This window comes from Solea solea, chromosome 7 (genome assembly GCF_958295425.1).
Source record: "Solea solea chromosome 7, fSolSol10.1, whole genome shotgun sequence".
NCBI classification, from domain to species: Eukaryota; Metazoa; Chordata; class Actinopteri; order Pleuronectiformes; family Soleidae; genus Solea; species Solea solea.
The window spans coordinates 17770490-17797388 of record NC_081140.1 but is presented as its reverse complement, the minus strand read 5'-3'; the positions used below and the strand labels follow the sequence as shown (position 1 = coordinate 17797388).

Below are 26899 nucleotides of genomic sequence, written 5' to 3'. Positions count from 1 at the left end.
CATTAAATCACAACATAAAAAATTCAATTTGTAAGGCACTGGCAAATCTATCATGGAAACATGTTTGAAACTACTACTGCTACCTTTAAATAACGTTAAATTTAAGAATTACCTTAAAAACTGAAGAAAAAGTATTCACAATTCACAAAAAAACCCCACTGTTTTCACAATACTCTCAAGATACCATACACAAAATGACATACCTAACTTAGCTTACCTTAACACACCAAACCTACCTACAATACCAACAATACTACTATCAATTTCAATTATAGAGACTAAGGATTTGTTTGGAAAGAGTGAGCAGGATGCCCAGAGTGCAGAATGATGAGTGTTTTTGTTGTCCATGCCCCCCATCACTTCTTCCACTCACTTTAAGCCAAGTCTTCCTTGGATAAACCACTCACAGTGGGCCACCTTGTTTGCTGACAACCACCTGAGAGACTGACTGTCAGAGACACACCTGCACCACACCCTCACACAGAGACAGACACTCAAGGAGGAGAGAACTGTAAATCATAACGTCATAACAATCCTGAATTAAGTTTCAGTTGTAGATATCTTGAACTTGAATTGTGACTAGGCCTAATGACGTAGTAGATGTCTAAAACTGGAATTGGAGATATCTACAATTCAGTTATAGATATCTGCAACTGAACTGTAGCTGTCTATAATGACAAACCCCCTACACATGAATGGCAAAAGTGACATCATTCTGACTAGTAAAAACTGAATTGCAGACATCTGAAACTGGAAATTTGACTAGTAAGAATGACGTCAGAGATATCTACTACTACAATTCATACTAGTCACAAAGAATGACGTCACAGATATCTGGTATCGCAATTCCAGATAGTCAAACCTGGTGATTAAATGAAAAGGCTTGTGTGTTTTGCCAGCTGAGAATCACTCGGGATGGGACGACGCTCTACTGACAGTGAAGATGACAGTCGGAGCAGAAAGAAAAAAAAACAGCGCCGCCGCTCGTCCTCTTCATCCTCATCTTCGTCCTCGTCCTCCGGCAGCAGAGTGACCAGCAGCCGCAGCCACAGGTCCAGTCGTCGGAGTCGATCTCGCTCCAAAGACAAACGGTAAGAAAACACGCCTGTCTGTATGAAACGGAGGGAGCAGCATTGAACTCTGAGATGATGACGACTGTCCTACTGATGTGTCCTTGAGCAGTACAGAGTGAGATTTTCTGTTGAACTGGCTGCTTATGGAAGGAAAAGTTTGATTTTTGTCTTTTGTTTTCTTGATTAATCCATTGCTTGTTTGGTTGAATGGTGTTTCCCAAACCTTGAAATGATGGCGTTCTCAAATATATTGTTTTGTCCACAAACCACAATTTTTCAGTTTTAATGATTCCTTTGTTACGCAGAGCAAAGAAACCACAAACTATTCACATTTAACAAGCTGAAAGATCAGAGAGTTTTTAAAAAAAAATTACAATAAATCTGTAGTTGATTAATATTGATTGATTGATTAATAATCAAAATTAATGTATCATTTTCTTCAGCCAAAGGCAAAGGGCTGTCATTACATGAGGCAGATTCCTCATACAGTATCTTGATTATCTAGAAATTAAGGATAGATGAAACCAAAAAGTTTGGTATTGTATTTATTAAGTAACACAGGATACAAAGTTTACATCATGTCACACAAGACGCTCAGTAATAATCAGATATCTTGACATGTTGCTGTGCCAGTGGCTGGACATGGCCTCTTCCATTCATCATCCATCCATTCCTGCCACTGGCTGTGTGTAGCTGTTCAGACAAGGCCAGTTGATGGTAATTATTTATGAAGCTTGGTCAAGGTCCATTACTGCTGATGGGAAGTCATTGCCTGTCTGCACAGGGTGGGGCTGGGTGGGCAGTGTAAACCCTGGGACCATGGTCTCTCATCTATTAGCCAAACGTTGTGATCAATTAACCAAGACTGTGTGTGTGCATGTGTGTGTGTGAGAGAGAGTGATAAACTAGTCCCTTTAATGGGCTCATCTGAAATACAACACTGTGAAGAATTTTTAACCTGCATTCATACATATGTTATAGCGAGACCTCACATGTGGAAAAACAGAAGGGCACTTACGCTCTTGGCCCATGACATAATGACCACATAATTAATGTCTATGGGCAAAGAGAGTAATTGAGTCAATTGATGTGTGTGTACTCAACTGAACTCCATTTTTTCAATATTTTATAGAGCAGGTTTAAAACAACCGAGGTTGACCAAAGTGCAGTACAGAACCACATCGATAAAGTAGCAACACATAAAACAATACAGTGCATGATAGCAGCCCAGGCTTCTGTGTTAACCATTGCACACTGGCATGTGTTGGAGCCATTTTTTTTTTTCAACGTTACATTGCGCACGACTTCTGTGAATTTTGTGATTTAACGCCACGTTCCAAAAACCCACAGCTCACTACCGTGTGTTTCCTCTGTGTAGTGTATGAAGTGGTTTTATGAGGGCTGTGAAAATGATTTCATAAGGTTCCACTCATGGGATCCATCCTTTAGCATACTAATGGATCTTTGCTGTGCTACTCTAAGCAGTACAAATCTGGTTTGATAGTTCATCCTCTGTGTTATTTGTATTGCTTTTCCTTTTTCTTCCCTTCTGTCTTGCACACTGCTCCCATAGGAGTGTGTGTTTTTGTGTGTGCTAAAAGATTTGGGTTAAACAAAAGAAGAGATTTTAAATAATGAACATTGCTCAAACTGTTTGAATAGAGAATGGGGGCTTCTGCATTTACATTCACCCCTATAAATACCTCCTGGTACAGGATATCAATAGAAATATGGTGTGAGTGGTGTTTTGAAAATAGATGCTACACACACACACACACACTACTGTGTTGTAGCCACATTAAAGAGAAACTGTAGGGCAGCCTGCACGGCTCTGTTGCTTTGGGCCATAGGCAGATGTGTTCACTGATGCAAAGTAGCCACCAGCACTGCTCATAGGTGAGTTTGTTTGGAACATTAGGACATATTTGCTCTTGAGTTGAACAAAAAAAAACTAATTACATATACAGTATTGACTTGTACAGAAGAGAGATGAATTCCAGATGATGTCTCAGCTGCTGTAAACTGGTGAATTTATAGACCGATATTGTTGCGTGAATTAAGCTGAATGCTACTTGCTTACTTTCAAATGTGTATAAATTCCACATTGGGAGCATGGACTAGGATGTTTGGACCTCACTTGTTCGCAATTCGTATCGCTAAAATACCTGCTGTGTGAATGATGATTTATTTTAAGAATCCTGCCAAATTACATTTATGCATTTGTGTCCGTTTGCTCCAGGAGAAGACGGCGTACCAGCAGCAGCTCCTCCCACGGTTCATCTCGCAAGAGGAGGAGTCGCAGTGGAGGGAGGGACAAAGGTAGGAGCCATCGTGCTCGCAGGTCACGCAGCCGAGACAGGAGGTAATGCCATCACCTAACCATTGTTATGTTTTCCTTTTGCGAAGTTAATGCTTTGTTTGCTTGGTTTATTTTATTTATTTTTTGATACTATCTGGTTTCAATTAATATTGGGAAAAATGCAAAGCGTCTGGATTTTTCCTACATAGTTTTTTCAGCAGAGTTTCATGGTATAATGATGGTGTACATTATTGATATTTTAAAAAGCATGCATCATGTATCTTGAGATGGAGAAAAGACTTGCAACATGTATTGTTTTTTTTCTGTATTACAAATCAGTATCTACAGTGCCATTGCATACTTTTCTTATTAAAAAGGAATTTTGGAAGTTCACTGTAGCATACACAAACACATCATTTTATATTTATGCCTCCTGTCATCATTGGAGCCACATGGAAACTTGCATCTTAGGTGTGGATTGACATATCACATGTGAATGTACTCAGTAAACTCCATCTATCTGATTTCATTATGTGAGTTTTAATGAAAGAGCGACCCAGAGACACAGCAGGTCAAATGCAACAACTGTCCAGTCATCCCAAAGCTCTTCTGGCAGCAGTTCTCTTTTCACTCATTAATGCAATTAAAGGACCATTACCCATACAAACTATGTTAAATTGTGATTGTTATTGATGTAGCAAGGGACTAAGTTATTCATGCAAGACCGATGTGTACGCACCTGCAGCACACTACTCACACACATACACAAACACACACACACTCAGCCATGCTCACATGCACCCATAATCGGTTGTGTATCCTTTCAGAAACATAAAAGCAAAGTCTCTCTGTGTGGTGGTCCCTGTCATTAGCATAGCTAATCTGGTGCTAATGAACCAGTAAACTGCTGTTTTTAAATCCCTCACACACACTTGGACACACAGGCACATGCACAGATGCACAATTGCAGAAATAGTTATTTTGATAAATGCATGAGCAAGGCCCTTTGTCTGCTTGTGTATGGTTGCAGGTTAGAGCAGACATTTTAACCACAAAGAAACAAAAACGGATAGTTTTAATATTTGTGAAAGAATGAGTCGGTGTCAGTTATGTCAGAGATGTCTTCCATCTCACTGTTAACTTATATTATATCCAATAATTTAAGATGACAGCATAGAATGAATCTCCTCATTAGTTTAAAAAAATGTACTGGCCTAAATTGTGCCATGTTTTTTTCGCTGTTGTCTTATTCTTCTGTGTACTGGCTTCTTCTATGATTTCCAACTATTAGTCGGGGGTGGGAACTATGGTGCATGCACAGAGTGCTCTGGCCATCTTTAGTCCAACTGTAGTCGAGTATTCCAGACTAACACGATCATTTGTTTTGTTTTTTCCTAATGTCATGTAAAAGTACTGAGTGTTGCACTGAAACAGTTATTGGCTGAACCGTTTTCACACATTCTCTGTCACACTCACTCTCTGCGATACAACGGCAATGGTGATTAAAGCATCAGTTGAAAATGGCGGCACTCGTGTGGGTGTGAGATAAAAGGTGGAGGGGATTTGGGAGATTTAGAACTACAGTCGATGACATTGGTGTTTACAAACAATGCCCTGTGATTAGCAGGGCTGCGTTGCATAATCGGCTTAGTGGTAAGCGAGGAGCAGGTGGGTTGGGCTGGCATTGGCGGGTTTGCGTGGTGGGGTGTTAGGAGGAGGAGGCGGTGATGGAGGTGGGGATGAGCAAAATGATGACATTGATGACAACATTTATGCAGTTATGTGATGGCAGCTGCAATTTGTGTCTCCAAAAGTGAGTTGTTTGTGGCCACATGTGTTCCTCTTTCAGCTTTACATCAGTCAAGTGAGAATTTTGTGGTGTGTGGATCTTAAGCTGAAATGATAAGTCAATGAATTGATCAGTGTTTGATTTTTTTTAAACAAATTTTTGAATTATCAGTCAAGAATGAGCAAAAAGTGAGGCATTCTCTTGTTTTAGCTTCTCAATTGTGAAGCCCGAACATTAATTAGCAAAATGATGAGCAGATTGACAAAGAGTAATGGGAATTGCTTTATGACGCACAACTAAGATGAATTAAGAGAAACTGCCTTTCCTGCCTCAAGGTTTTCAGTGTTTTCTTCAGCACAGTGGAACACTATTATAATCTTGCTCTGTGCTTTTCTGTGTGTGTGTTTGTTGGGGGATTACTGCATATTCTGCACCTGCCGAAGTCGTGGAATGAAAGCAGGTTGGTGTGTACGGTGCACAGGTGCTCTGACGGTCATTAGTCAGTTGTGTGCGAGTCTGGATGAGGTTGCCTGAGCTGGCTGAGATGCTGGCTGATGGATCAGAGGCGGATTGAGTGGACAGGACCTCATGATTTATACGCAGATGGGATATGAGGCCCCCCCGGCCACACCAATGTGGCTTCAAAATGAGAGAGAGAGAGCATGTGCAATGTTCAGAGATAAATAAGATGAAAACTTGGAAGAGAATGGGAAAGTCGGGATAGAATAGGTTGAGTTAGTGCAGGGCAGGGGCAGAGAAGGTCCTTATGGAGCAAAATGAAGAGGAAAGACAAAAGCGAGCAAATTATTCAGTAGAAATGGGAATAATAACGTCTGCATCAGAATATTGCAGGGGGAGAAGATTAGGGCCCTTGTGGGTTGAAGGGAGAGAATATTATCACCTTATTTTCAATCTCTCGTGTCTAAATAAAAAATAAAGACACAAATGAAATAAGAATAATGCTCTCTATCATGTGTTTACATCTATCGCTGCTTCCTCCCTCTCTCTTCTCTTTCTCCATTTTTTTCCTGCCCTCAATCAGAGAAGGGCTAGGTCCCCCAGAGGCAGTCAATCTTGCCCTGAAATGTAAAACAGACAAGAGGAGCAGATTACCTATTTGCCATTAATGTTTATTCTCTTTGATGTGAGCAGGCATATCAAGCTGTGTGTGTATGTGTGTGTGTGTGTGTGTGTGAGAGAGAGTGTGTATGAGGTTGAATGAGTGTATGCATGTATGTGCAAATTTGTGTGAATGCATGTTCATGGGGAAGGGGGGTGTCATGGACCAGTCCACTGGGGGAGAGCAAAGTGGAGCACAGTGGCAGCAGCGTACAGTGATTTGATGTGTACCCAGTCCAACAAAGACGACACGGCCTCTCATCACTGCTGGATCACAGGCACATCTTTAGGTGAGCTCGGTGGAACGGTGTAGTGCTGGGCTTCTGTGGGCAGACGCAGCAGGGGTTAAATGTGTGTGGCTCAGTCAGTCATTCTGTCAGACCTTGACTGACTCAACAGCTTTAGAGCCACTGTTGGAAGACACACAGGACTGGCAGGTGTGACAAGTCCACCACTTGACCCATCAAACAGAAGCTGAGCATTAAATCCGTAGTTGGGTGTTCACACATGCACGCACAGATAAGTGAGCATAAACTGCAGGTACACACAAACGCTTACATTTTCCTCATTAATATTTCAGGGTTGCGTGGTGTTGAGTTAGCAGGGCAGAGTGCTAGCGTCAGGGTTTAGCCCTGCTAACACTGGGGAGGTTTCATCACTGGGATACTGTCATGACATGAAAGAGAGTGAGACCTCTAATTATCCGCTTTTAACTGCAGAGGAGATAAACGTAACTAAACCCATCACCCAGCAATCGAGGATAGCTGTCCAGAGTCGAGATTATTTCATTCACAGTGGAGCCACAGAGGTCAGGATGAATCCAGAATGGTCAAAGCTTAGGGAAAGGACTGTGGGTTGGACAACATGTCAATGGTCATGTAAAATCCTCATTTTTGAAGTCATTGTTAATTCATCTTAGCAGTCTTTTAATGTGCCATCTGTTTTTGGATTTGTTTCTTGTTCTTATACATGTTTTTGTATCTAGCATTTAAACTTTTAAATATTAACAAATGGCCATTACATTCAAACCACTGTTAAATGAGTTCACACAATGCTTATTAAGACCATCAGCTCCACACGACTCTCTGAGTCACTTCTATACTGTTTCTCAGTATAGAGGTGTTTAGAACTTGTTGCTGAGTGAAATTTCTGCACTGCACACGGGAAGTCATTTGTTTTATGTTTAGACTTAAGGAGGAAATTGCAACGTTGTGCTAGTAAAGTGAGGTGACTTCAAATGGGTCTAATTTTAAGGCAGTTTCTTTTTTGGATAATGCATAGTTTTGTTACCTTTTTCATAAAAATGATACTTGCTGTTTTCAAACATTTTTTAAATAACAGATAGAACAACTTAGATATATTTTAATTTGTGTCCTAAATTTGGCTGCAAGTGGTAGCTTCATATTTACTATACAGACGTCAGACTGTCATCAGAATGTTACCATGAAAGGAGTGAATTTGTCTTCCAAATGTCAAGTTATTTCTTTAAGGCCGCTGACATGAAACATAGGATGTAATAATAATGATAATGATAATGAGACACCTAAGTGACACCCTTAGGGACATTCTCCTGTCTCCTTCAGAGAGTTCAGAGGTCAGGGATGAGTAAAGATCAGTGCCCAGAGCAGAGAGTTTCAGTGTCTTGGTCAGAAGCATTGAAGGAGTTACAGCTTGACTCCTCTAACCACTCTGCCACCCCGCTGTGTGTTTGTGGCTGCTAGAACACTGTTCTCTGTATGTTGGAGTTGAACAACATAAACTTTGCTTTCAGGACAGGAGATTAGCCTGACTCCAGTCCAGTGCATGTGCACATACATGTGTGTAAAGTGGTGAGCAACGACCTGGTATTTATTTCACAAAGCAATTTTCCCCGAGTATCAGATGAGGTGTTGTACATCTGCTAGATAGCTTATCCTGCCTCGCACTAACACGGAGCGTGCACAAGGTCATGCAGACAGCTGTGGAACAGGGAGGGCTGAGGTCAGTAGGGAAGAAAGGACAGGAAAGGAAGGTGGGTTAGCTAAGTGCAACAAGACAGAGGTGGAGGTAGGAAAATCAGTTGAGTTTATTATGGGTGAGCAGTGAGAGTGTGGCCACACTGCTTCTCATTGCATCTGGATCAGCAATATCCCTGTCAAGTGGCAGGGTGGGAGACGTATTTTAATCCACAATGTCGCAGGTGGTTTAGGGTGTTGCTGGCTTCATAAGGGAAATGGTCCAGAGTGTGTTTTCAAGACATGACAAGTACAATTTGGTTTCCTCGGCGAACCGCCGAGATGTTGCCATGATGATAGAACCATAAAGCATGATTTATTGTACCGATGGATAGAAAATAAGACGAAGAAGAAACCAAATGATCACTAAAACACATTGTGTTATTACACTTTTGCTGCTATCTTATGTTAGTCTAGACTGTGTTAAACCGATTGTTTTCATCTGTCTGTTATTCCATGGTCTTCACACATCTTTCCTGCACCCTCTTTCACAGAATGACATTTTGTTCTTTCGTCCTTCTTCCCCTATTACCAGACTTGCAGAGTGTTGATTTAAACTGAAAGATGACCTGGTTTAGTTCGGCTGCGTCTTCTCTACTCCATAAAAATCAACATGCTTCCAGTCGTGAGATCTGAAAGCGTTTGTTGTTGTGTTTCTCTCTGTCTCTGTCTCTCTCTCTCTCTGTTGTCTTTTTTATTTATCCGCTGTAAAGGCCAGTCAAGCGCTGCTCAGCTTTGTTGTCAGAAACCTTTATTTACCAAAGGGAGAAATAAGTGACTGACACAGACAGTCTCTTTCATCCCTGCCTCGCCGCGAGCAGTGTTCCCCTCTACCACCAGAGGAACCCCCCCACCCCTAACCCCCCATCCCTCACTTCTGCCAAGCCAGTCCAACCACACACCCCACTCCACTGCCCCCCTCAATTGTGCAGCCTCAAAACACACTAGCCCACTCCCCTGGGTAGCAGCCTAGCTGTAGAGTCTGCATTGAGTAACAAACACACACCTCACAAAAGGCATCACACCAGTTGTCTCTCATAGACGATCAAATGAGTCCGATGGTCTCAAACTCAGACTACCGTTACATTAAAGAGTTGTCTCTTTTCCTTTTTATTATCCATATGTTTAGCAAACGGAGCTGTGATGGATAAAACGTGGGTTTGAAATCAGGTTTTGAATTCTTATTTATTTTAGAATAAAGGAAAGGGACAAATCGTTGGGCCATCAGTGATGTGTCAGTCACTGATTTGTGTTTAAATATTAGAAGACAGAAAAAGTGAAATGAGATAACAACAGCATCCCCATTAATATGTTTGTAAAGTGATGTAATACTGTATTTACCATAATCCTCAGTCTACCTGTTCAAACAGAAGTAAATACTTGTAGGTTGCACATAGTGGCTCTTGAAATGCAAAACATTTCAAAGTCTTTGTTTTCTCTCTATTTTGTATTTACTTTTGAATGTGGAATACTAATCCTTTGTTCGCGAAAAGGTCTGTGGTGTAAGTCATGTTTTCTATATTTTATATTATTTAATACATATTTTGTCCTCACTAATATTTTATATCTGTTTAATTTAATACACTCATAGAATAAAAAACAGACAGTAAAGTCATAGGTACGAATTGTAACTGATAACATTTAATTCAGTTCAGTTTTGTTGGTATAGCGTCGATTCATAATATACATTATCTTACATGGTCAGGTTCAAGACCTTACAAGTATAAAAGAGAAACCCAACAGGAACACAATGAGCAAGCACTTGCAATAGTGCAGAGAAAAAAACCTCCTTCCTTTAAACAGGAAGAAATCTCTGATAGAACCAGACTCGGAGTGCACGGCCATCTACCTCGGCCAGTTGGGGTAGGAAAGAGGAGAGAAAGAAGGGGGAAGGGAAGGGGGTTAGTGAAGGAGGGGTGGGTTAAAAGAAGTTTGGAAATGAGAGAAGATTGAGGAGAGATGGAGACCAGGAACGGTTGTGTAATAATCAATAACACCACTAACAAATATCCTCATCATTATCATTTTATCATCGTGTCCTTAAAAGAGTGAAATAATAATTTGAATAATAATAATAAAAGTCTGGTTTCACCAAAATAACTGTACTTAAATAACATACATTCTTAATTCAATGTAAACTCTTTAAGTCAAAGTCCTGTAGGTTTTGGAATTTGCCAAAAGTCAACAGTTTTAATAATTGAGTATTTGTACTAAAATGTTTCCCTTAAAAAATCTCTTTCAAACAATGGTTATGTTTGTGATTAATCCAAGTATCATAGAAACCAGACAAGTTAATTTAAATGTATAAGAAAGACAACAAAAAAATGTGTGTTTGATGATGGAAACCCAAACTCAAGTGTAACACTCCCTTGTTTACTCGTCTGGTAGAAAAACCCTCGCACTGTTTTGCAAATAAAGCCCATATAATGCCACAGACTAAAATCATGTAATCAGCCCATCATTGTCTTCACTTTTACGATACAGAAAACAAAAGGCTCGTCCTTCTGGCCAGACCAGGGAAAGACAGAGAGAAATGCTTTCAGCTCTGGCATAGGAAAATGAACACCAAATGTATCTCTCTTCTCTTCTTTCTGCCTTCTCTCTGTCTCTCTTTCCTATTTAAGCTTCTTGAAGTTCTTCCAAATTGGGTTTTAAATGCCAATTAGGAGGTTGAATGTGGTAAAATAAAAGCAAATGCAGGCAGGATGGCCTCACCTTCTGGCTGGTTAGGCTTCAGAGAGAGCCAAGTCGGACCTTTGGCTCCCAGCAAGGCTTTGAGAGAAATATCCTGCCTAATGAACACATTAATTATAACCATAACTATTTATAAGATGATAATTAGAAACGAAGGGAGGTAAACTGGGCTTTTCCTGCAATTAATGGAGGATTAATTACAGAAGCTAATGAAGTGGATTTTTGAAACGTGTGGAGGTGAAGTACAGAGATGTGCAGCTCGCTTTGTGATCACTGGCATAATTATTTTCTCCAGCACCAAAGCGTTTGAGGCCCTGGTCCTCTCTGGCTCAGGCCGGCTAATAAGCATCATTGCATCGTTATATATGCACTTAAAAAGACTTGCCACTGAAATGACTGTCTAATTATTTCTAATTGGCAGGCCCTGTGTGTTGTCATTGAGCTGTTTGGAGCCGCAGCGGAGCCCTGGGTCTAATAACGCTGTGGGCGGAGAGGCGCGGGTGGGAGAGAGAGAGGGAGCGATAGAGAGACCATGATGCACAGAGAGAGAGAGTGAGAGTAAGAAGGGCAGGGGGGCCTCGACCAGTTGCCTGCTGCTTATTGCCGGACCTGCGTATTGGCCCCCCATGTCATTCGCCCAGCAGGACAGCAGGTCCTAGAATGACGGCAGGTGCACCGAGAGGTCACCTTGCCAAGTAGCCAATTTAGCAAAGTTTTATTCTATCTGCTCTTATTTTTCCCCCCTTTTAATTAACAGCTTTTGCTGCTGTAATTTATGCACAGATAAATGCAACCGTCTGTCCACAGTTCTTTTTACTCTTAAACATACCACATACACACCCACAGGAGAAGGAAGGAAGGAGGGAGATGTGTTTATGTGCTGTCTGTGATTCAGTGGCCAGTTTTTTTGAGCCAGTCCATGGAGACCTGAGCTAAGAGAGCATATATGGATAAACCTCAGTCAACCGTGTTTACTTGTTCTCTAGTTATTCTCTTGCTCAAACCATATGGATCCCATCATTCTATGGGACTCAGTGGACTCGTACAGTATATAGTTTTGCCAGTTTTAAATAAGTAATTAATAATAATTGTATAATTAATGTAAACTTAGGAATTTTTGTTCTCATAAATGCTGCTAGGTTGATTATTGTATGTAATATTTAGTTTGTATATTATTCAACATATAAGTGCACTGCAGTGCAGACGCAAAATGCTGATTGGGAAGACACGGACCATACATATTGTTCAATAAAAAGGTTGAACTAAGTAGAGCAATTTTGTATATAATCTGTAATTATATTGGCCAAATGTATACTGTATAACAAAAAAAACATAACAAAAAACAACATCATATATCATCATATGTTGGCCATCTGCTGCCCTTGTTTGCAGTGACAACATCCACAGAAAATCCTGTGCAGGTCGACCTCTGCACATATTAGGAACTGATGCTGACTTCACAAATTTGTCACAATGTTATTTTTTAAGAGTGAGTAATTGTGTCCTCATTTACAATAAAATGCGTTCACTGTGGGCCACACGGCGGGGCAGATGGTCGCCTGTTTGAATCCTGGTTCGTCCAAGAGCCTTTCTGTGTGGGTTCTCTCTGGGTTCTCTGGCTTCCGCCGACTGTCCAAACACTTGCAGAGGTTAATTGGACACTCCAAATTGCCTGTATGTGAATGTGAGAGGGAATGGTTGTTCGTTTCTGTATGTTGGCTCTGTGATGGACTGTACCCTGACTTTTGCCCTATGTCAGCTGGGATTGACTCCAGTTCCCTGCAACGCTCACTTGGAGGTTAAAGTGGAAGAAAATGAGTGAGTGTTTTCATTGTTTTAGGCATTGATCGTCATCTCCATGTCTGAGTGTGTAAGCGTTTGTGTGTGTGTGTTATGAGAGTGTTTGAATAATGGTCTCGGATTATGTGTGTGAGCACCTCACTTAACTCGTCCTAAGCAGAGCCATGTGTGTTGTCCTGCCAAAAAAACCCTCTGTCATTTCTCCACTCCCCCCCAGACAACCTGAGAGCAAATTGTCAGCTAATGGAACCACGTCTTGCACTTGTCAGTTCACCTTTGACACACACAACCACACACCCCGACACACATGAACACACATTCACAAGCATTTGGTTTCACTCACATGTTTATTAATACATTTGTTGAAAACCAAGCGAAAAATGAGAGAGAACAGCAAAGAAATTAAACGAGGATTATCCGCATCTTCACTGAAACCTCAACAGTCAGGAAACACTTTCCCAGTACCCCACTTTCCCAAAACTCAAGAGATTGCTGAGATATTTTTTTTTGTGTTTTCTTGGTTTCCATTTGGGTTTTTGGAGTCGAGGACATGAGGAGGAACTATAGAGATATACTCCTGATCAAAATTTTAAGACCAGTTGAAAAATTGCAAGAATTTACATTTTGCACTGTTGGATCTTTAGAAGGTTCTAAGTAGTGCATCAAAATGCAGAAAGAAGAAATGAAATGAAAAAATTTGAGTAAGTTTAAGACCGCTGCCTTTAAAAGCCTTAATCTTCGCAAAAATGTGGATTCAGTGCCATTTTCTGTCAGGTATCCACACTGTCATGACCTCCTGATGGCAAAGGCCAAAAAGCTTTCTTTCTTTGAACGCGGTCGGATTGTTGAGCTGCATCAGCAAGGCCTCTCGCAGTCAAACTGCAGCTGGCTATGTGGAGATGTTGCAGGGGGCATCCCTCATGACTGAAGGCCATCGTCTGGGTTTTTCAACAGGACAACGCTGCAGTTCACAATGCCCGCCTGCCAATTACTTCTTCCAGAGAAATAATATCGCTACCACTTGACTTTTTTGTTCCATAATCCTCAGGGTCTTTTAAGAAGTTTCAAATGTCTTACTGCGTCCAACCTCAGCAGCAATGGCACGCTGCGAGAGGCCTTGCTGATGCAGCTCAACAATCCAACCGCGTTTAAAGAGAGAAAGCTTGTTTGCCTTTGCCATCAGGAGGTCATGACAGTGTGGATACCTGACAGAAAATGGCACTGAATACACATTTTTACGAAGATTTAGGCTTTTAAAGGCTGCGGTCTTAAACTTTTGATCAGCTGACCAACAGCCTATTTCAGTTTAATGGTTGTTTGCAATACATTGCTTACTCAAATTCTTTTTTTTGTCTCACTCCCATTTCTTCCTTTTGCATTTTGAAACACTACTTACAACCTTCTTAAGATCCAACAGTGCAAAATGTAAATTCTTGCAATTTTTCAACTGGTCTTACATTTTTGATCAGGAGTGTATATTGGTTAAAGGATATGTGGCCAGCTGTCATATGACTGAACAAAGAGCAGATAACGTATCTGACTGGCTGAATTATTATTATTCTGGCTTCAAATCAAAGCAGGAAAAATGCAATTATTTTAAATATTGTCAACAGTTTTGTGAGAGTGGAAATTTGCCAAATGTATATGTAAACTCAGCGGGAGATTGATGAAAACATGAGATAAGAGTGTTCTCCTCGTCTCTTATGTGCTGCTGCAGATTTGTAATGAGTTGCATTAATTCCATCTCTGTCACATGTGTAATGTGATGGTGCATAGCACCTTTGACTCTTTCACTTGAGTGTTTGGCATGAAGAGATTGGAAAGACGCCCATATTTATATCAGACTCTTTCAGAGATAGTGGAAACAAGCATCCAAACACTGGACAAAAAGTCGACTCTGTGTCGCCCACCCACCAGAGACAAAAACACCCACAGCACCACCTACAAACTAAGAACTACATCCAAGAATGTTACTCTTAACAGATTTTTCTTTAGTGATCCCTTTTGTCCATAATAACATAATTACATTATTTTTGAAAAGCATATTGAATTAACAAGAATTGTCTATAGTGTCTATAAGATCAAATGTCATCCCACTTGTCTCGGGGTGTTTTATATGCAGAAATGTCTGCCATTTTTAAAAATATGTTCGTCATTTATGTCCATACTTCTCAGCTATATGCCCTTCCTGTGAATTGTTACTGTTTAAGAAAACCAAGGTAAAATGTTGCCGTCTTTATGGGCTATTTCTTGTTCTGTGCATTGGACATGTAGACTATGAAAAGTGACAGATGTACTGTAAGGGAGAACCTTTCTTTTCCAAAAGGTGGAGTGTTTTCTCTTTCTATTCAATTGTTTTGATTTATCTTTTAGGGCTTGTCTGACTCGCTCTCCTTCCCCTTGTTCACTCTTGACAGCAGTTGATGAAAAAATAATTTTTAGAAACTCATGAGACAAGCCGCTGTTCTGTGAGAAGACAACTTTATGTTATTTCACCGAAGAGGGAAAACTAATAGCGCTATGTTTTTTACGGGGCACTATACCAGTTTTGTCTTGGGTGTTTAATTAAGTGTAGTTTCCCTTTAGTAGTGGAATGTGTGTCTGCTTTTTGTCGGCCAATTCCTCGGTGCCTTTTACAGTCCACCCACATGGTTTGTCTCAGCGTTTATGATTTTTCTTATACCGGAGTTGTGAGGTTCCTAAATCACTTAAACACACGGGGCCGAGCAGCCACATTTAAACAATAAAAGGCTGTTATGTTAAAGGCCCTCAGATCTCCCACCACTTCATAAATACATGCGTATAAAGGCAGAAATATACATCTTCTCTGACCAGAGAGAGAGGGAGAGCGAGCGTCTAAGAGCACACCTGCTAATTGGAGCCAGCTTTATGTGAAGCACGGCCGTCTGCTCCGTCTTCTCCGTGAGTCTCAATCTTTTTTTCTTTTTCACACTCTCCCAGTTTTTTTTTTACTCTTTATTCCCCAACTTTAAAACCCTTTTTTGTCTTTATCTTCTTTTTCCTTCATAACGCTGTCCTTCACCTATTGTCTCCCCTCATCTTTGTCCTCCCTCCCTCTCCTTTTCTTTTGCGTCCTCTGTCCTTCCACAATTTTTACCTCCCTGTGTTCCACCTCGTTCCAGATGGAGGCAATCACAACCAAAACAACTCTCTCCTAACTCGGACTAACTAATTATTCTGTGCCATGATGGATGGAAAATGAGGGTTTCGATTGCGCGAGTTGCTGCGAGTGAGTTGGCAAGTTAGCACCTAGTCTGTATGTGACCTCCACTTGACCTTGTGTCAGGGCTGAGTGGCTGAGCCCGGGTCCCCCTTGGCTCCAGCTGTTAATGGGTGTCATGTCGAGCTGCGGCTGCATGGAGGTCAAAGGTTGCCAGTGCTCACCAGACGGCCAAGTTTAGGATTGCGATGAGGAGGCTGAGTGACACTGGGCATATGTGCCAATGAAGACACATGCATGGTGACGCACACACAAAGCCATGCACATTGTATACACACATGCACGCACATTGAAACCACATCTTGCTGCAGAAAGTTATCTTTTCCTTCATCGTTAGCTGGCCATTGTAGGTTCATATAGATCTGAGGGTCTTTGAAGGCCTTTGAACTCTGCTAAATGGCTTGACCTTGTGGCTTGTGGCTGTAACTGTGTGTGTGTTTGGGTGGGTATGGGGGTGCAACGAGTGGGTGGCCTGCATGGGGTCTCATTTCTGCTTCACAGCATAGCAGGGCATAGCACATGTGGTGTCGATGACGGCTGAATTAAAAGCAAACTGATGATTATGACAAATCTAAACAAGGCTTTTATGATGGGGGGGAGAAAAACAAATCTGTGGATATTTCATGCTCTGTCTTTGCTGTGTTAATTGTGTTCACAATCCGCTTCTTTGCAGTGTTATTTAGTGTGTGTATGTATAGTTGTGTGTGTGTGTGTGTGTGTGTGTGTGTGTGTGTGTGTGTGTGTGTGTACTGTGAACCGAGGGAACAGATAATGTGGCTGCTTGGAAGGAGGAAGCAGCTTGGGAAATGATTTCAACAGCAATCATAATTAGAGGAATATCATAAATTAAACTTGTGTCTGCCGCTGTGTTTGAAGAGCACTCAAAAGTAATAAATTCTGGATGGTTAACATATTTGCATTCCATTCAGCAGGCAGCATCGGGGAGGAACAGCTGTTTTCCACGTCTTTTGGCAGCAGGAAATGCACATTTCTCATTCAAGGTGCTTTTAAACACATTGAGATGGCAGGAAAAAAGGAAAAGTGACTTTTAACTTGAACATGAAGCTGCTGCTGTGTGCTCTGTCACTGGAAATAACTCGGCAGGGAACAGCGCATTAATGAAGTTCTTCAAATATGGATTTTCATACTCAATAGGCCAGTCTTCAGTCTGTGTGTTGCTTGAAAAAGTCGAGCGGCAAGCTTTTTGTAGTGTGTCTGCTTGGGTCTTGTTCTAGATTCAAAGAATAAATACCAAACATTTTGAACAAATTGAGAGATTTCAAAATTCCTCCACATTGCTGACAGAAACACTTTATTTTGGAACAAACTAATAACGAAACTGTTTATTTTTTCATCATGTATTCTTGGCCAGTTTAGGTCACCTTTTCTTTTTTAATAAATTGCATTTCGTACGTCACCATCTCTGGTCAGTTCAACTTTATTGAAATGATGCTTAAAAGGCAAGTTGTGTTTTTAATTCTTGTGATTTTATTACTAATTATTGAATCAGTGTTACAGCACCTGGTGACTGCTTCGGTTTCTCTGGCTTTTGTTGTTTTTTTCCCCTCTACTTTTCCTCTCTCTTTTTAAAAACCTAAAAGCCAATACAAGGTTGTTTTTTTTAATGAAACATTTTAAGCATAATGGGTGTCTAACTCTGTACTTTATGGAATCTGACTTGCTATCTATTTTACAAATGTTGTACACCTGTGCCTTAGATGTACAAATGTTATAGCAGTTAACCAAATCATTTTGTTATGTCTTTGTCAAAATGATAAAGTGCTTAAATTCTAATAGCATGTCCTCTACTAGATAGCCTTTTAGCTTAAAATAGAAAATGCACAGATAACTGTGGAGTCACATTTCAGCTGTTCAGAAAGATTAATGAAAAAAGGCAAATGCACTGTAATGTAGATTGTAGTGGCACAGGGGACGACCTGCAGGCTAATTTGAAAGTGGAGCGAGACATCGGCCTTCTACATGGACTCTATACTATTCCGATTTAACACTCACATTACTTATTTAAAGTCTTTATTATGAAGACAATTTCCATTCAGGATATTGAGATTTTGATGTCTATGTCCTGGGAGTAGTCTTTTCTGGCGTTTATTGTTGGCGAGAACAACTGGTCAAACTGGGGTCATTGTCTCCAGCATACACTGAAATGTGATAGGGTTAAAGTTACTTGGTCATTATTCACGTATGGACTAATGGACAGCGAAGCTGCTCGAGGCGTCACCGAGAACATCTCTTATATTCTCAGTAGTTATGATGTGGTTGTTGTTGTGCCTTGGGTTTAGTACGGTAACATGTACATATACTTTTTTTTTTCATCGCACAGAGAGAGCATAGTGTTTGTGTAAATGACCAAAACAATATGAATATTTGTCGCCGCTGCTTGAATAAAGGTAAGATAAGTTAAAGTAAGCAGTAGGGATTGTTCTGTGTGTGTGTGTGTGTGTGTGAGTGAGTGTGTGTGTGTGTGTGTGTGTGTTCATGTTTCCTACTTCCCTGCACTGCGGTGTATGAATAATGATTTAACTAGGGTCAGATTCCTTTGGTGATGTTCACCTGTATCTGGCACGAGAGGTATTGTGTAGCTGCCATTAATGTCCAATTTTCTGTGAAAACAGAAATAGAATGCAGACTGATAAGGTTAACACACCATCCAGCTTCACACCCGGTCACATAATTACCCCAATGGGCTGTGGTGAGGGATCATATCCTGGCTCGCAGCGGGAGGTCAGTGGTGATAAGCTTCAGCCCAACTCCCAACATGCAGCATAATTACTCTATTGATAATTCACCAGGAAAACGGTCCCAGCCAATTGCAGAGCTCCAATTTAATGGACTGGACAGTGAAATGAGGAAGGAATGGAGAAAAGAGAGCGTGAGGGTGCAGAGAGTCTGTGTATGTCTGGGGGTTGGGGGGGGGGGGGGGGGGTGTATTTTATTAGAAATGAAAATATGTTTAGGCCATAGGGGGACCCATTTTCCCTGGAGATAATAAGGCCAATGAAATGTAAAGCAGGGGAAGGGCTTGGCATGAGGTCCGACTGTGGCTGTTTATCTGTGTGTGTCCTGCATTAGTCCATTTATCCACTGCCTCAAATTAGCTAATCATTCTCCAAGGGGAAGGACTTGGTCAGGAAATTGACATTTAGCAGCATAGGCTCACTCTATTAACTACAGTAAATTTAATTTGCTGCACACCCCAGAAGTGGGCTGTTTTCTTTGCCATCAGAGAGAAAAAGGGAGAGGAAGGCAGAAACAGAGGGAGAGAAAGGAAGAGAGAGGGGGAGTATATTGCATCTGCTGCTTCTGGCCACAATTTGTTTGGCTGTAAATATAAGACTTAAACTTGGAACACTGCTACTCTGTTGAATTTCCCCTCATGTACTATTACAAACAAACACAGACATTGTCAACACATAGATTCACTAATTCCATGGTCTGTTTGGGCCATTGATAGATTTCCTCGCCTGGAGATCCTCACACCCCTAAATGCCAACGTTTGTCTTTTTTCATTAGCTGTGATTCTCTGACTATAACAAAAAAGTACTGAATCAAATATCATGATAATCATTGATGATTATCACTCTGCTTTAGTGTACCATTCTCAGTAGAATGAGAAATCATTTATTGTGGGGAAAAGATTGTGGTTATGGTTAGTGGTTAATTGTGATTAGATGGTTTATAGATGGTGTCCTAAATGCAATACTTTATTTGCAGAATTATGTGAAGTGAACGTGGAAGTTGGCAGATTTAGTTGGAAGTCATGTCTATCTAGACGTCCGTTCTCAAAATCTTAAAAATACTTTCACTGTGTGTCGAGTCTGAAAACCAAACTTCATGTAATATTTTCTGTTTCCCAAAGAGATTTTCAGAGACGTGGAAGTAGCGCAGCTAACTCTCCAGAGATCTGGACAGCCCCAGCCTAATTGATTGCAACAGTTGTCAGAGTGTTGTCTTTTAAGATGGTGACAGGCGTCTGAAGAAAATGATTAGTTTTCTGTCAGGAGAGAGACAGCTCTGGATGTCCCAAACTGCAAACTAATAAAGGGGGGAAAGCAATAAAGCTCGTGCACAGCAGGTTTGACTGTTTTTATAGACAAATCAATATAGTGATAGATGATGGAAAATAACGGCATCTTAGATGCCGATTTCTACTGGGGTTTCAATAAATGGTCCCACACAAACACACACATGTAGCTATTCTTCTTAGGACTCTGCCTTGACTTCCATTCCTTTGGAAAGCCTAAATGAAGCATTATCACTGACCTTAACCATCACCAGTTAATGCCTAACCTTAATCTATCCAGAATTAAAATCTTAACCCCAAACTTAACCAGTTCCCCAGAAATTATGTTTTGCCGCATTAGGACCAGGTTTTGGTCTCCATAAGGACTACTGGTCCAGAAAAAATACAATCTCTCTCTCACACACACACGTGCTCTCACTTAAGCATGTCAAAGGGTTTTTCCTGCATTGATAAAATCATGTGTAGTGTCGCATATATAAGTGGTTATATTTTAGTAATTTGTTTCTTTGTTGAGATACAAGTTACTCTTTCAATTCTCTTTTTTTCTGTGTGTGTTTATGTTTTTGTCATAACTAACAGAGTAAATCTCCCACTGTAAATCTTTTTTAGACCAGAAGGCCAGTGTCAGGATCAATACTGAGGACAGGCCTTCCTTAGAGCCCACCCCTAAGTGGCTTGATTTCCTCTGTGTATGTGTGTGTGTGTGTGTGTGTGTGTGTGTGTGTGTGTGTGTGTGTGTGTGCGTGCGCGTGTGGTGTCAGTAATGTTGAATGCACACTATAGAACTATTACCTATTGCCAGCCTGTGAAGGATGAATTTGCCCCATTTAGGAAAACGGGATCCCAGAGAGTTTCATTTTCTTGTCTTGTAAACACATGCATTTTGTTTGTTCTAATATGAAGCTACTGCCTTTTTTTTTGTTTGCCTTTTTGACTTGTTGTGTTTGGGAATTTGATTCCAGTACATTTTTCCTGTTCTTTTCATTTGCAAGTGTTTATTTATGTGATATGATGTGCTTTGCATATGAACATTTTCAACATTTTCAGCTAACACATAAAAAGGGGATTGTGTAGAATATTAATATTTGATAACTTTGCATAACTTTTTTGCCAGTGTTAGGACTTTTTTCAATACAATCTTAGCACCTGCACTACAATGTGTCCACAGGAAGTGTTTTTCTCAGTGGAAACCTTATCTGTACTATTTCTGTTTCCTATCACTGTTGACACACACATGCATAACAGACAGCTCCATGAAACAGTCTCATTAGTATTCTTATACAAACATATAAACAGACATTAACAGTACAGTAGCAAACATGTAGTAGCAAGTATGATATTTAAATCTATAAAAACTACTTTAATCTAATCTCCTGTTTATTGAGAAAATAAATAATAGTTTACTTTCTTATTTCAGGTCTCATTCTCGCCACCGAAGGTCGCGCAGTCGGAGTGGCAGCCGCAGCCGGCGAGGAAGTCGCAGTCGTCGGAGGAGTCGCAGCCACAGCAGAGAGCGTGACCGCAGCCGGCGTAAGGGCCGTGACCGGGAGAGTGAGAAAGAGAAGGAGAGGGACAGAGGAAGAAACAGAGACAAGGACAGAGACAAGGACAAAGACAAGGACAAGAGTAAAGACAAGGCTGACAAAAAGGGGTAAGTGATGAATGGCTCTGTACATGGAAGCACAATGTATAAACACAGGAAGCCAAAAACACAAGGGTTAGGTCGGCCCAGCTCAATCTAGACCCCTGCCTCCACAGAAGGACAGAATATTTTGATCAGTATAATACAGACTTAAATATGGAGTTCAGTCTCAGCTCCTCCATCTGTCCATCCATCACTCGATCCTTCCATCCATCAACCCATCAACCCCTTTCTTTCTCCATTTCTCTCTGAAATAAAGCATGTGGCAGCACCAGACTTGTAATGAGATATGATTCCCTCATGCATGAGGTGACGTCATGTTGTTAAAAGAAAAGCTGGTTGGTGGGAAAGTTGCACATTTTGTCACCGGATGATTTTTGATGTCTTTTACTCCGATTGCACCCTTTGGTCCCACCTGCAATAAGTCCAGAAACATAACAAGATCATATGCATCTCCAATGCTCATGCCAGCAAAATGAGAACTCCTTGTTAAGGTGAGGAAAGGTGGTAAATTTCATCTTGGAAGCTTATGCCTTGTTACGGCTGTATGCACACCACAAACGGGTTCAGTGTGGGTCATATTTTGGCAGTGGTGCACTCCAGAAAGCTCCTAACTACCTTAGAGGCCTCTCTTTGCCTCTACCAGAATAGCACTGTCAATCCCTCCCCAGTTCTTCACACTCTAATGCGATTGGGGCCCATTGTAATTTGACTGGTACCCGGTTGTTGTGTGTCATATTGAATGGCACAGATGTGTGCATGTATCCCAGGACGGATGCAGAACATCCTCTGAGCTGCACATCAATTTTAGTGACCCCCCCCCCCACCCAGGTAAACTGTATTTAAACTTGGGGTACATACAGGCTTTATTGGTCCAAGTTATTCAACAGCTAACTTTGGGAACTAGGTGTCTGTGTAAAAATCAGTTTGTGATTGAAATGTAAATTTGGGTATTAATAAAGCTGCCATTCGATATAGTTTAAACAAACTCACCAAAACTTGTCAAGGAGAAATCGATAAAAAAAAAAAAAACTATAACTACTAAAATATGCAGTAATTGCCAAATGATAATATAGACATTAGCCTGGACATTTGTATTTAACAGTTAGTCGTGTTGGTCATTGCTGAAAACCTCAGGTTTCCTTTGTGAGCAGAACACAGCGCTTTGCTTTTAAAGGAGAAGTGCCGATTTATTTGAAGCTATTACATATTGCCTTTCTTAGATTTGTATCAGGAAAACAAATAAAGCTAACAGTGAAATATAAGGCCAAGCAGACTATATCTATTTTCTTATTAAGGCTTCAATATCCTTCAGCATAGATAGAAATCTCCACTTTTATCTCTGACCTCCCTTTTAGATCGTCTGTGTGCACACATCAAATACACACGTTTGTTGATTTGTGTGTGCATTGTGTGCATTTCCACCTGTGGCAGCAGTATTACATTTAAAACTGTCTATACTTACAAATTACTTAAGGTGGTGTGATAATCTCTAAGCCATGTGGTGCTGCTGATATATATCTATATACATATATATATATATATATATATGTATATATGTGTGTGTATTTCTTTTGGTCATTGCTGAACGGAATCACAATTAATAATTTAGAGAAAAAACACAGTGTTGGATGAGCTTGATAGTTTAAAAATGTTCTTTTGTAATTTTAATATTAAATTACTATCCACTGGGGCAGAATAATGGGATCTTCATTTAAATCCCTACACTTGAAGTGAAATGACACCAGCTTAATGAATATTAAGCTATTCTCATTTTGTTCAGCTTGATAATATTTCATCACTGTCCAAAACCTTCCTGACAAGGATTTCCAGGTGTCTAACAAGTTCTCCTTCAGTAGAAGAAAAGCAAAAGCTTTGAGACATTTCAGGAATATGTAAAACACAGCTTTCTGCAGTGTGACATCTTTTTCCATCTTCTACTCTTCTTCATCTTCTTCTCTCAATGGTGATGTGGGGGGTTAGGGTCTTTATTACAGCCCCCCTATTCTCACTTCTTACACACAAACACACACCACACACACTCCCTGTAACCCTCCACCCTCATTTACATCCAGGTTTTCTCGCTGGGTGGTGCAAGAGGAGCGAAGCAGTGCGATGTTGATGACGGGGTGGGGTGGCGAAGAGGCTGAGGAGCTTTATAGTGTCTGTCAGGATGAAAGAGGGGCTCCTCGGTGTGCGGCACCCTGACACCGACTCTGTGTGAGTGCGCGTGTGTGTGTGGTGTTGTCGTCATTAAACATTTAACACTCCTCTAGTATGACAGCAGGCAACTTGGTGCTCCGGCAGCATGTTTTCATGCAAAATTTATTGAAAAAGACGAGCTGTTGTTAAGAGATCTTGTTGCCTTTTACTAGTGGCAAAGGGTAAGTGGGTGATTGTCGGGTTATGTCTCTCTGCCTGTGTGTGTGTGTGTGTGTGAGTGTGTGTCTGTATTTACCCAGGCTAGTGTACAGGGTCAGTGGGTCAGCTTTGCTCTGTGTAATCCTCTGGCTTCTATTTGCAGATAGAACGGAACCAGGTGTTTGCTGATTATTTAACGATAAACAAATACCTACCTGTCTCATAGATAAATTGATAAAAAAAAAAAAACAGTTAATATGAAGTGTTTCTCACACTTTTTGATATTTGTGTCCCCACATATCAGTCCAGTGTGATCAATTACGCCTTCTAAATAAATATACAGTATTTCCTATAAAGTTGAATATGAACCTGGCACCAAATTGTGATTTTTATATACATATATATATATATATATATATATATATATATATGGACAACTATACACAAATGTGTGGATATTTTAAACCACATTCTAATTAAATTATAGTGTAAGCTACTGTTCATGGGATTTACATTAATATGCCATGGACAATTTACAAAGGTGCTCTCAGGAGCAATTATCATAGCAGTGTGTATTAATCAAAACCATTGACCCAACTTAGTATTTTTTCTTTTCCTAAATTAGAGCAGGAGAAACAATCACTGTGTTGTGTTCACATGCCCCCTGGCAGATCATTGACAGAAGTGTAATTTGTATGAAATGTAATTTTTCACCTGATGTTTCAACCTAATTCCCACCTGCGATTAATGAACAGCAATGCACAATCTACATTTAACAGATGGCTCTTTCTCCACACAGAGCAACACAAAGCGGCAGGTTTTCAAAAATATCTTTAATCTCATGTTAGTGTTTGAAAAGCCATTAATTGCTATTGTGGTTCAGGTATGATCAGACTTGAAGATCTTAAGTTAGAGGTAGAATCAGGACCCAGTTTTCTGTTTTGGCTTTGCTCATAATGTCGATGCACAGGTACACACAGGTATTCAGACTCAGTTTTTTTCTGCCTTTCAAAATTGGTCAGTTATATCAAACTCAACAACTTTGAATCATTTACCTTTTCTTGGTGAGATGTGGACCTCTGTGCTTTCCTTTGTAACCAATCACTGAAGTAGTGGAGGAATGTGGGCAGGCTTCCTTAATCATCCTCAATCAGAGAGCCCAGGCCAGTTAGGACAAACCCCTTGTCTGGTCCCAATCACAGGAGACGTGCTGATGTATCTGACTCAATTTTATGTCATTTGAGTGAGAGATGAGGTTTGCTCAGCAGAGTGGAGACCTCTCATGGCAGCTGATGCCTTCTTTTCCCTGTGCATGTAAAACTGAAGTCGGTATAAAATTACTGTCTACATTTCATTAAAGCCTCATTGATGTCTTTGTCTGTGAATTAATTCACATTCAGCAATTTTTTTCCCCCTTCTAGCAAAAGTTATTACTTCAACTCCATCCATTGTTAGCACTTGTCAAGCAGCTTATTAAATGAGTGTGGAGTTAAAATATAATATGTATATTTACGTTGGCCATAATCCATAGAAATCCATGTATATGCTCAAGGTAATGGGCCGTTTCATTTTGGTCAGCTTTTAATGAAATCATCTGCTTGTGAAATGACAGAGGAGGCTTTACAGAACTTTAATGAGAGCCAGAGCAGGCAACAACATGTACAGCAAATACTGTACACCTAATATCAGAGTGAGGAAGAAATATTTGGTATATCTAATAGCCAATGTATTTTTAATGTTATTGTATTGTCTGTAATTGATCACAAGTCATTGCCATTTGCTGTACAGTCTCTCCCCTTGACAACAATCCCCACGCAAACAATTCCATGCTACTTCCTGCTGTCATCAAAATACATCTGTTTTTATTGTTGGAATTGAGAGGCAGCACAAATTACAAACTGACCTTTTAATTACTTTACAGCCTTTAATGTACAGCTTGTTTTTTAATTTTTTATAGGGATTCCCACCAACCTGCCCATTCCTGTCTGTTTTTCTGAGATGTGATTGTGATTGTTTAGTAAATCCTCTCGTTACATTGTTTCCCCTGACCCAACCTCACATCAGGGATCCTGGCAGGACGTACAGGCCTCAGTTTGACTTGCTGTGTTCCATCGCTCCACTTTAACCCCTGGTGGCCGATATGCTGTGAGGCAGAAAATAAAACCCTAGACACACACACACACGCCCCTTCATCCTCATCGCTGTTGCTTTTCTCTCCCTCCTTGTCTCAGTCTGAGGAAATGACTGTGTACTTCTTTGCCTCTGTTGAACATCTATCAGCTCGTTAGTGTTAGTAATACACAAAGAAGTAAGTGTGATTGTGTGTGCTTTCACATAAGTAGCCTCTGCCTGTGGCATCCTCTCAGCCTGTTGGGAGTGTGTTTATGGGTGGTGTGGTTGGGACCACTGGCTGCCTGCCTCTGTGTGTTTGTGGTTGTCTGTACTCTTGCAGGACTCTAGGCTGTGTCTGGCTCTGGAAGTGGGTCTGGGGAGGTAACAGGGAATTCAAACAGCGTCCTTGGAAGGTTAGGATACACTCGTATTGACTTAAATCAATGAGCTGTAAGTGTGTGTTTTATTTGTGTGTGCATCAAGGGGGGTAGCTGAGTTGCTAGGAGCAAGACCAGACATAGGTGAAGCTGAAAAGTCAGTGTGTGCATGCATCTGTGTGTCTGTTCGGTTTGGGTGAGGGCTTGGGGTTGTTGTTTGAGACTGGGTGAAATAGGAGTGATGCCTACATGCAAAGTGTGGACAGAGCACACACACACAAACAAGTCTCAGTAGACAAACACATGGACACACCAAGTAGTGCAGCTGTAGTGTTTCTTGGCCCATGGCTGTTTGT

The 26899-nt window shown here is 40.7% G+C and overlaps 1 protein-coding gene across 1 annotated transcript in view; it reads left to right on the top strand.

Annotated features, from left to right (window-relative positions):
- The window catches only part of rsrc1 (arginine/serine-rich coiled-coil 1), a 111604-nt gene that overhangs the window by 998 nt on the left and 83707 nt on the right, over positions 1-26899 (top strand). Inside the window, exons 2-4 of the mRNA XM_058634030.1 lie at positions 900-1091; positions 3313-3435; positions 21469-21702. Of these exons, the coding sequence (XP_058490013.1) occupies positions 916-1091; positions 3313-3435; positions 21469-21702 (533 nt within the window). The 5' untranslated portion in view covers positions 900-915. The remainder of the gene's footprint in view (positions 1-899; positions 1092-3312; positions 3436-21468; positions 21703-26899) is intronic.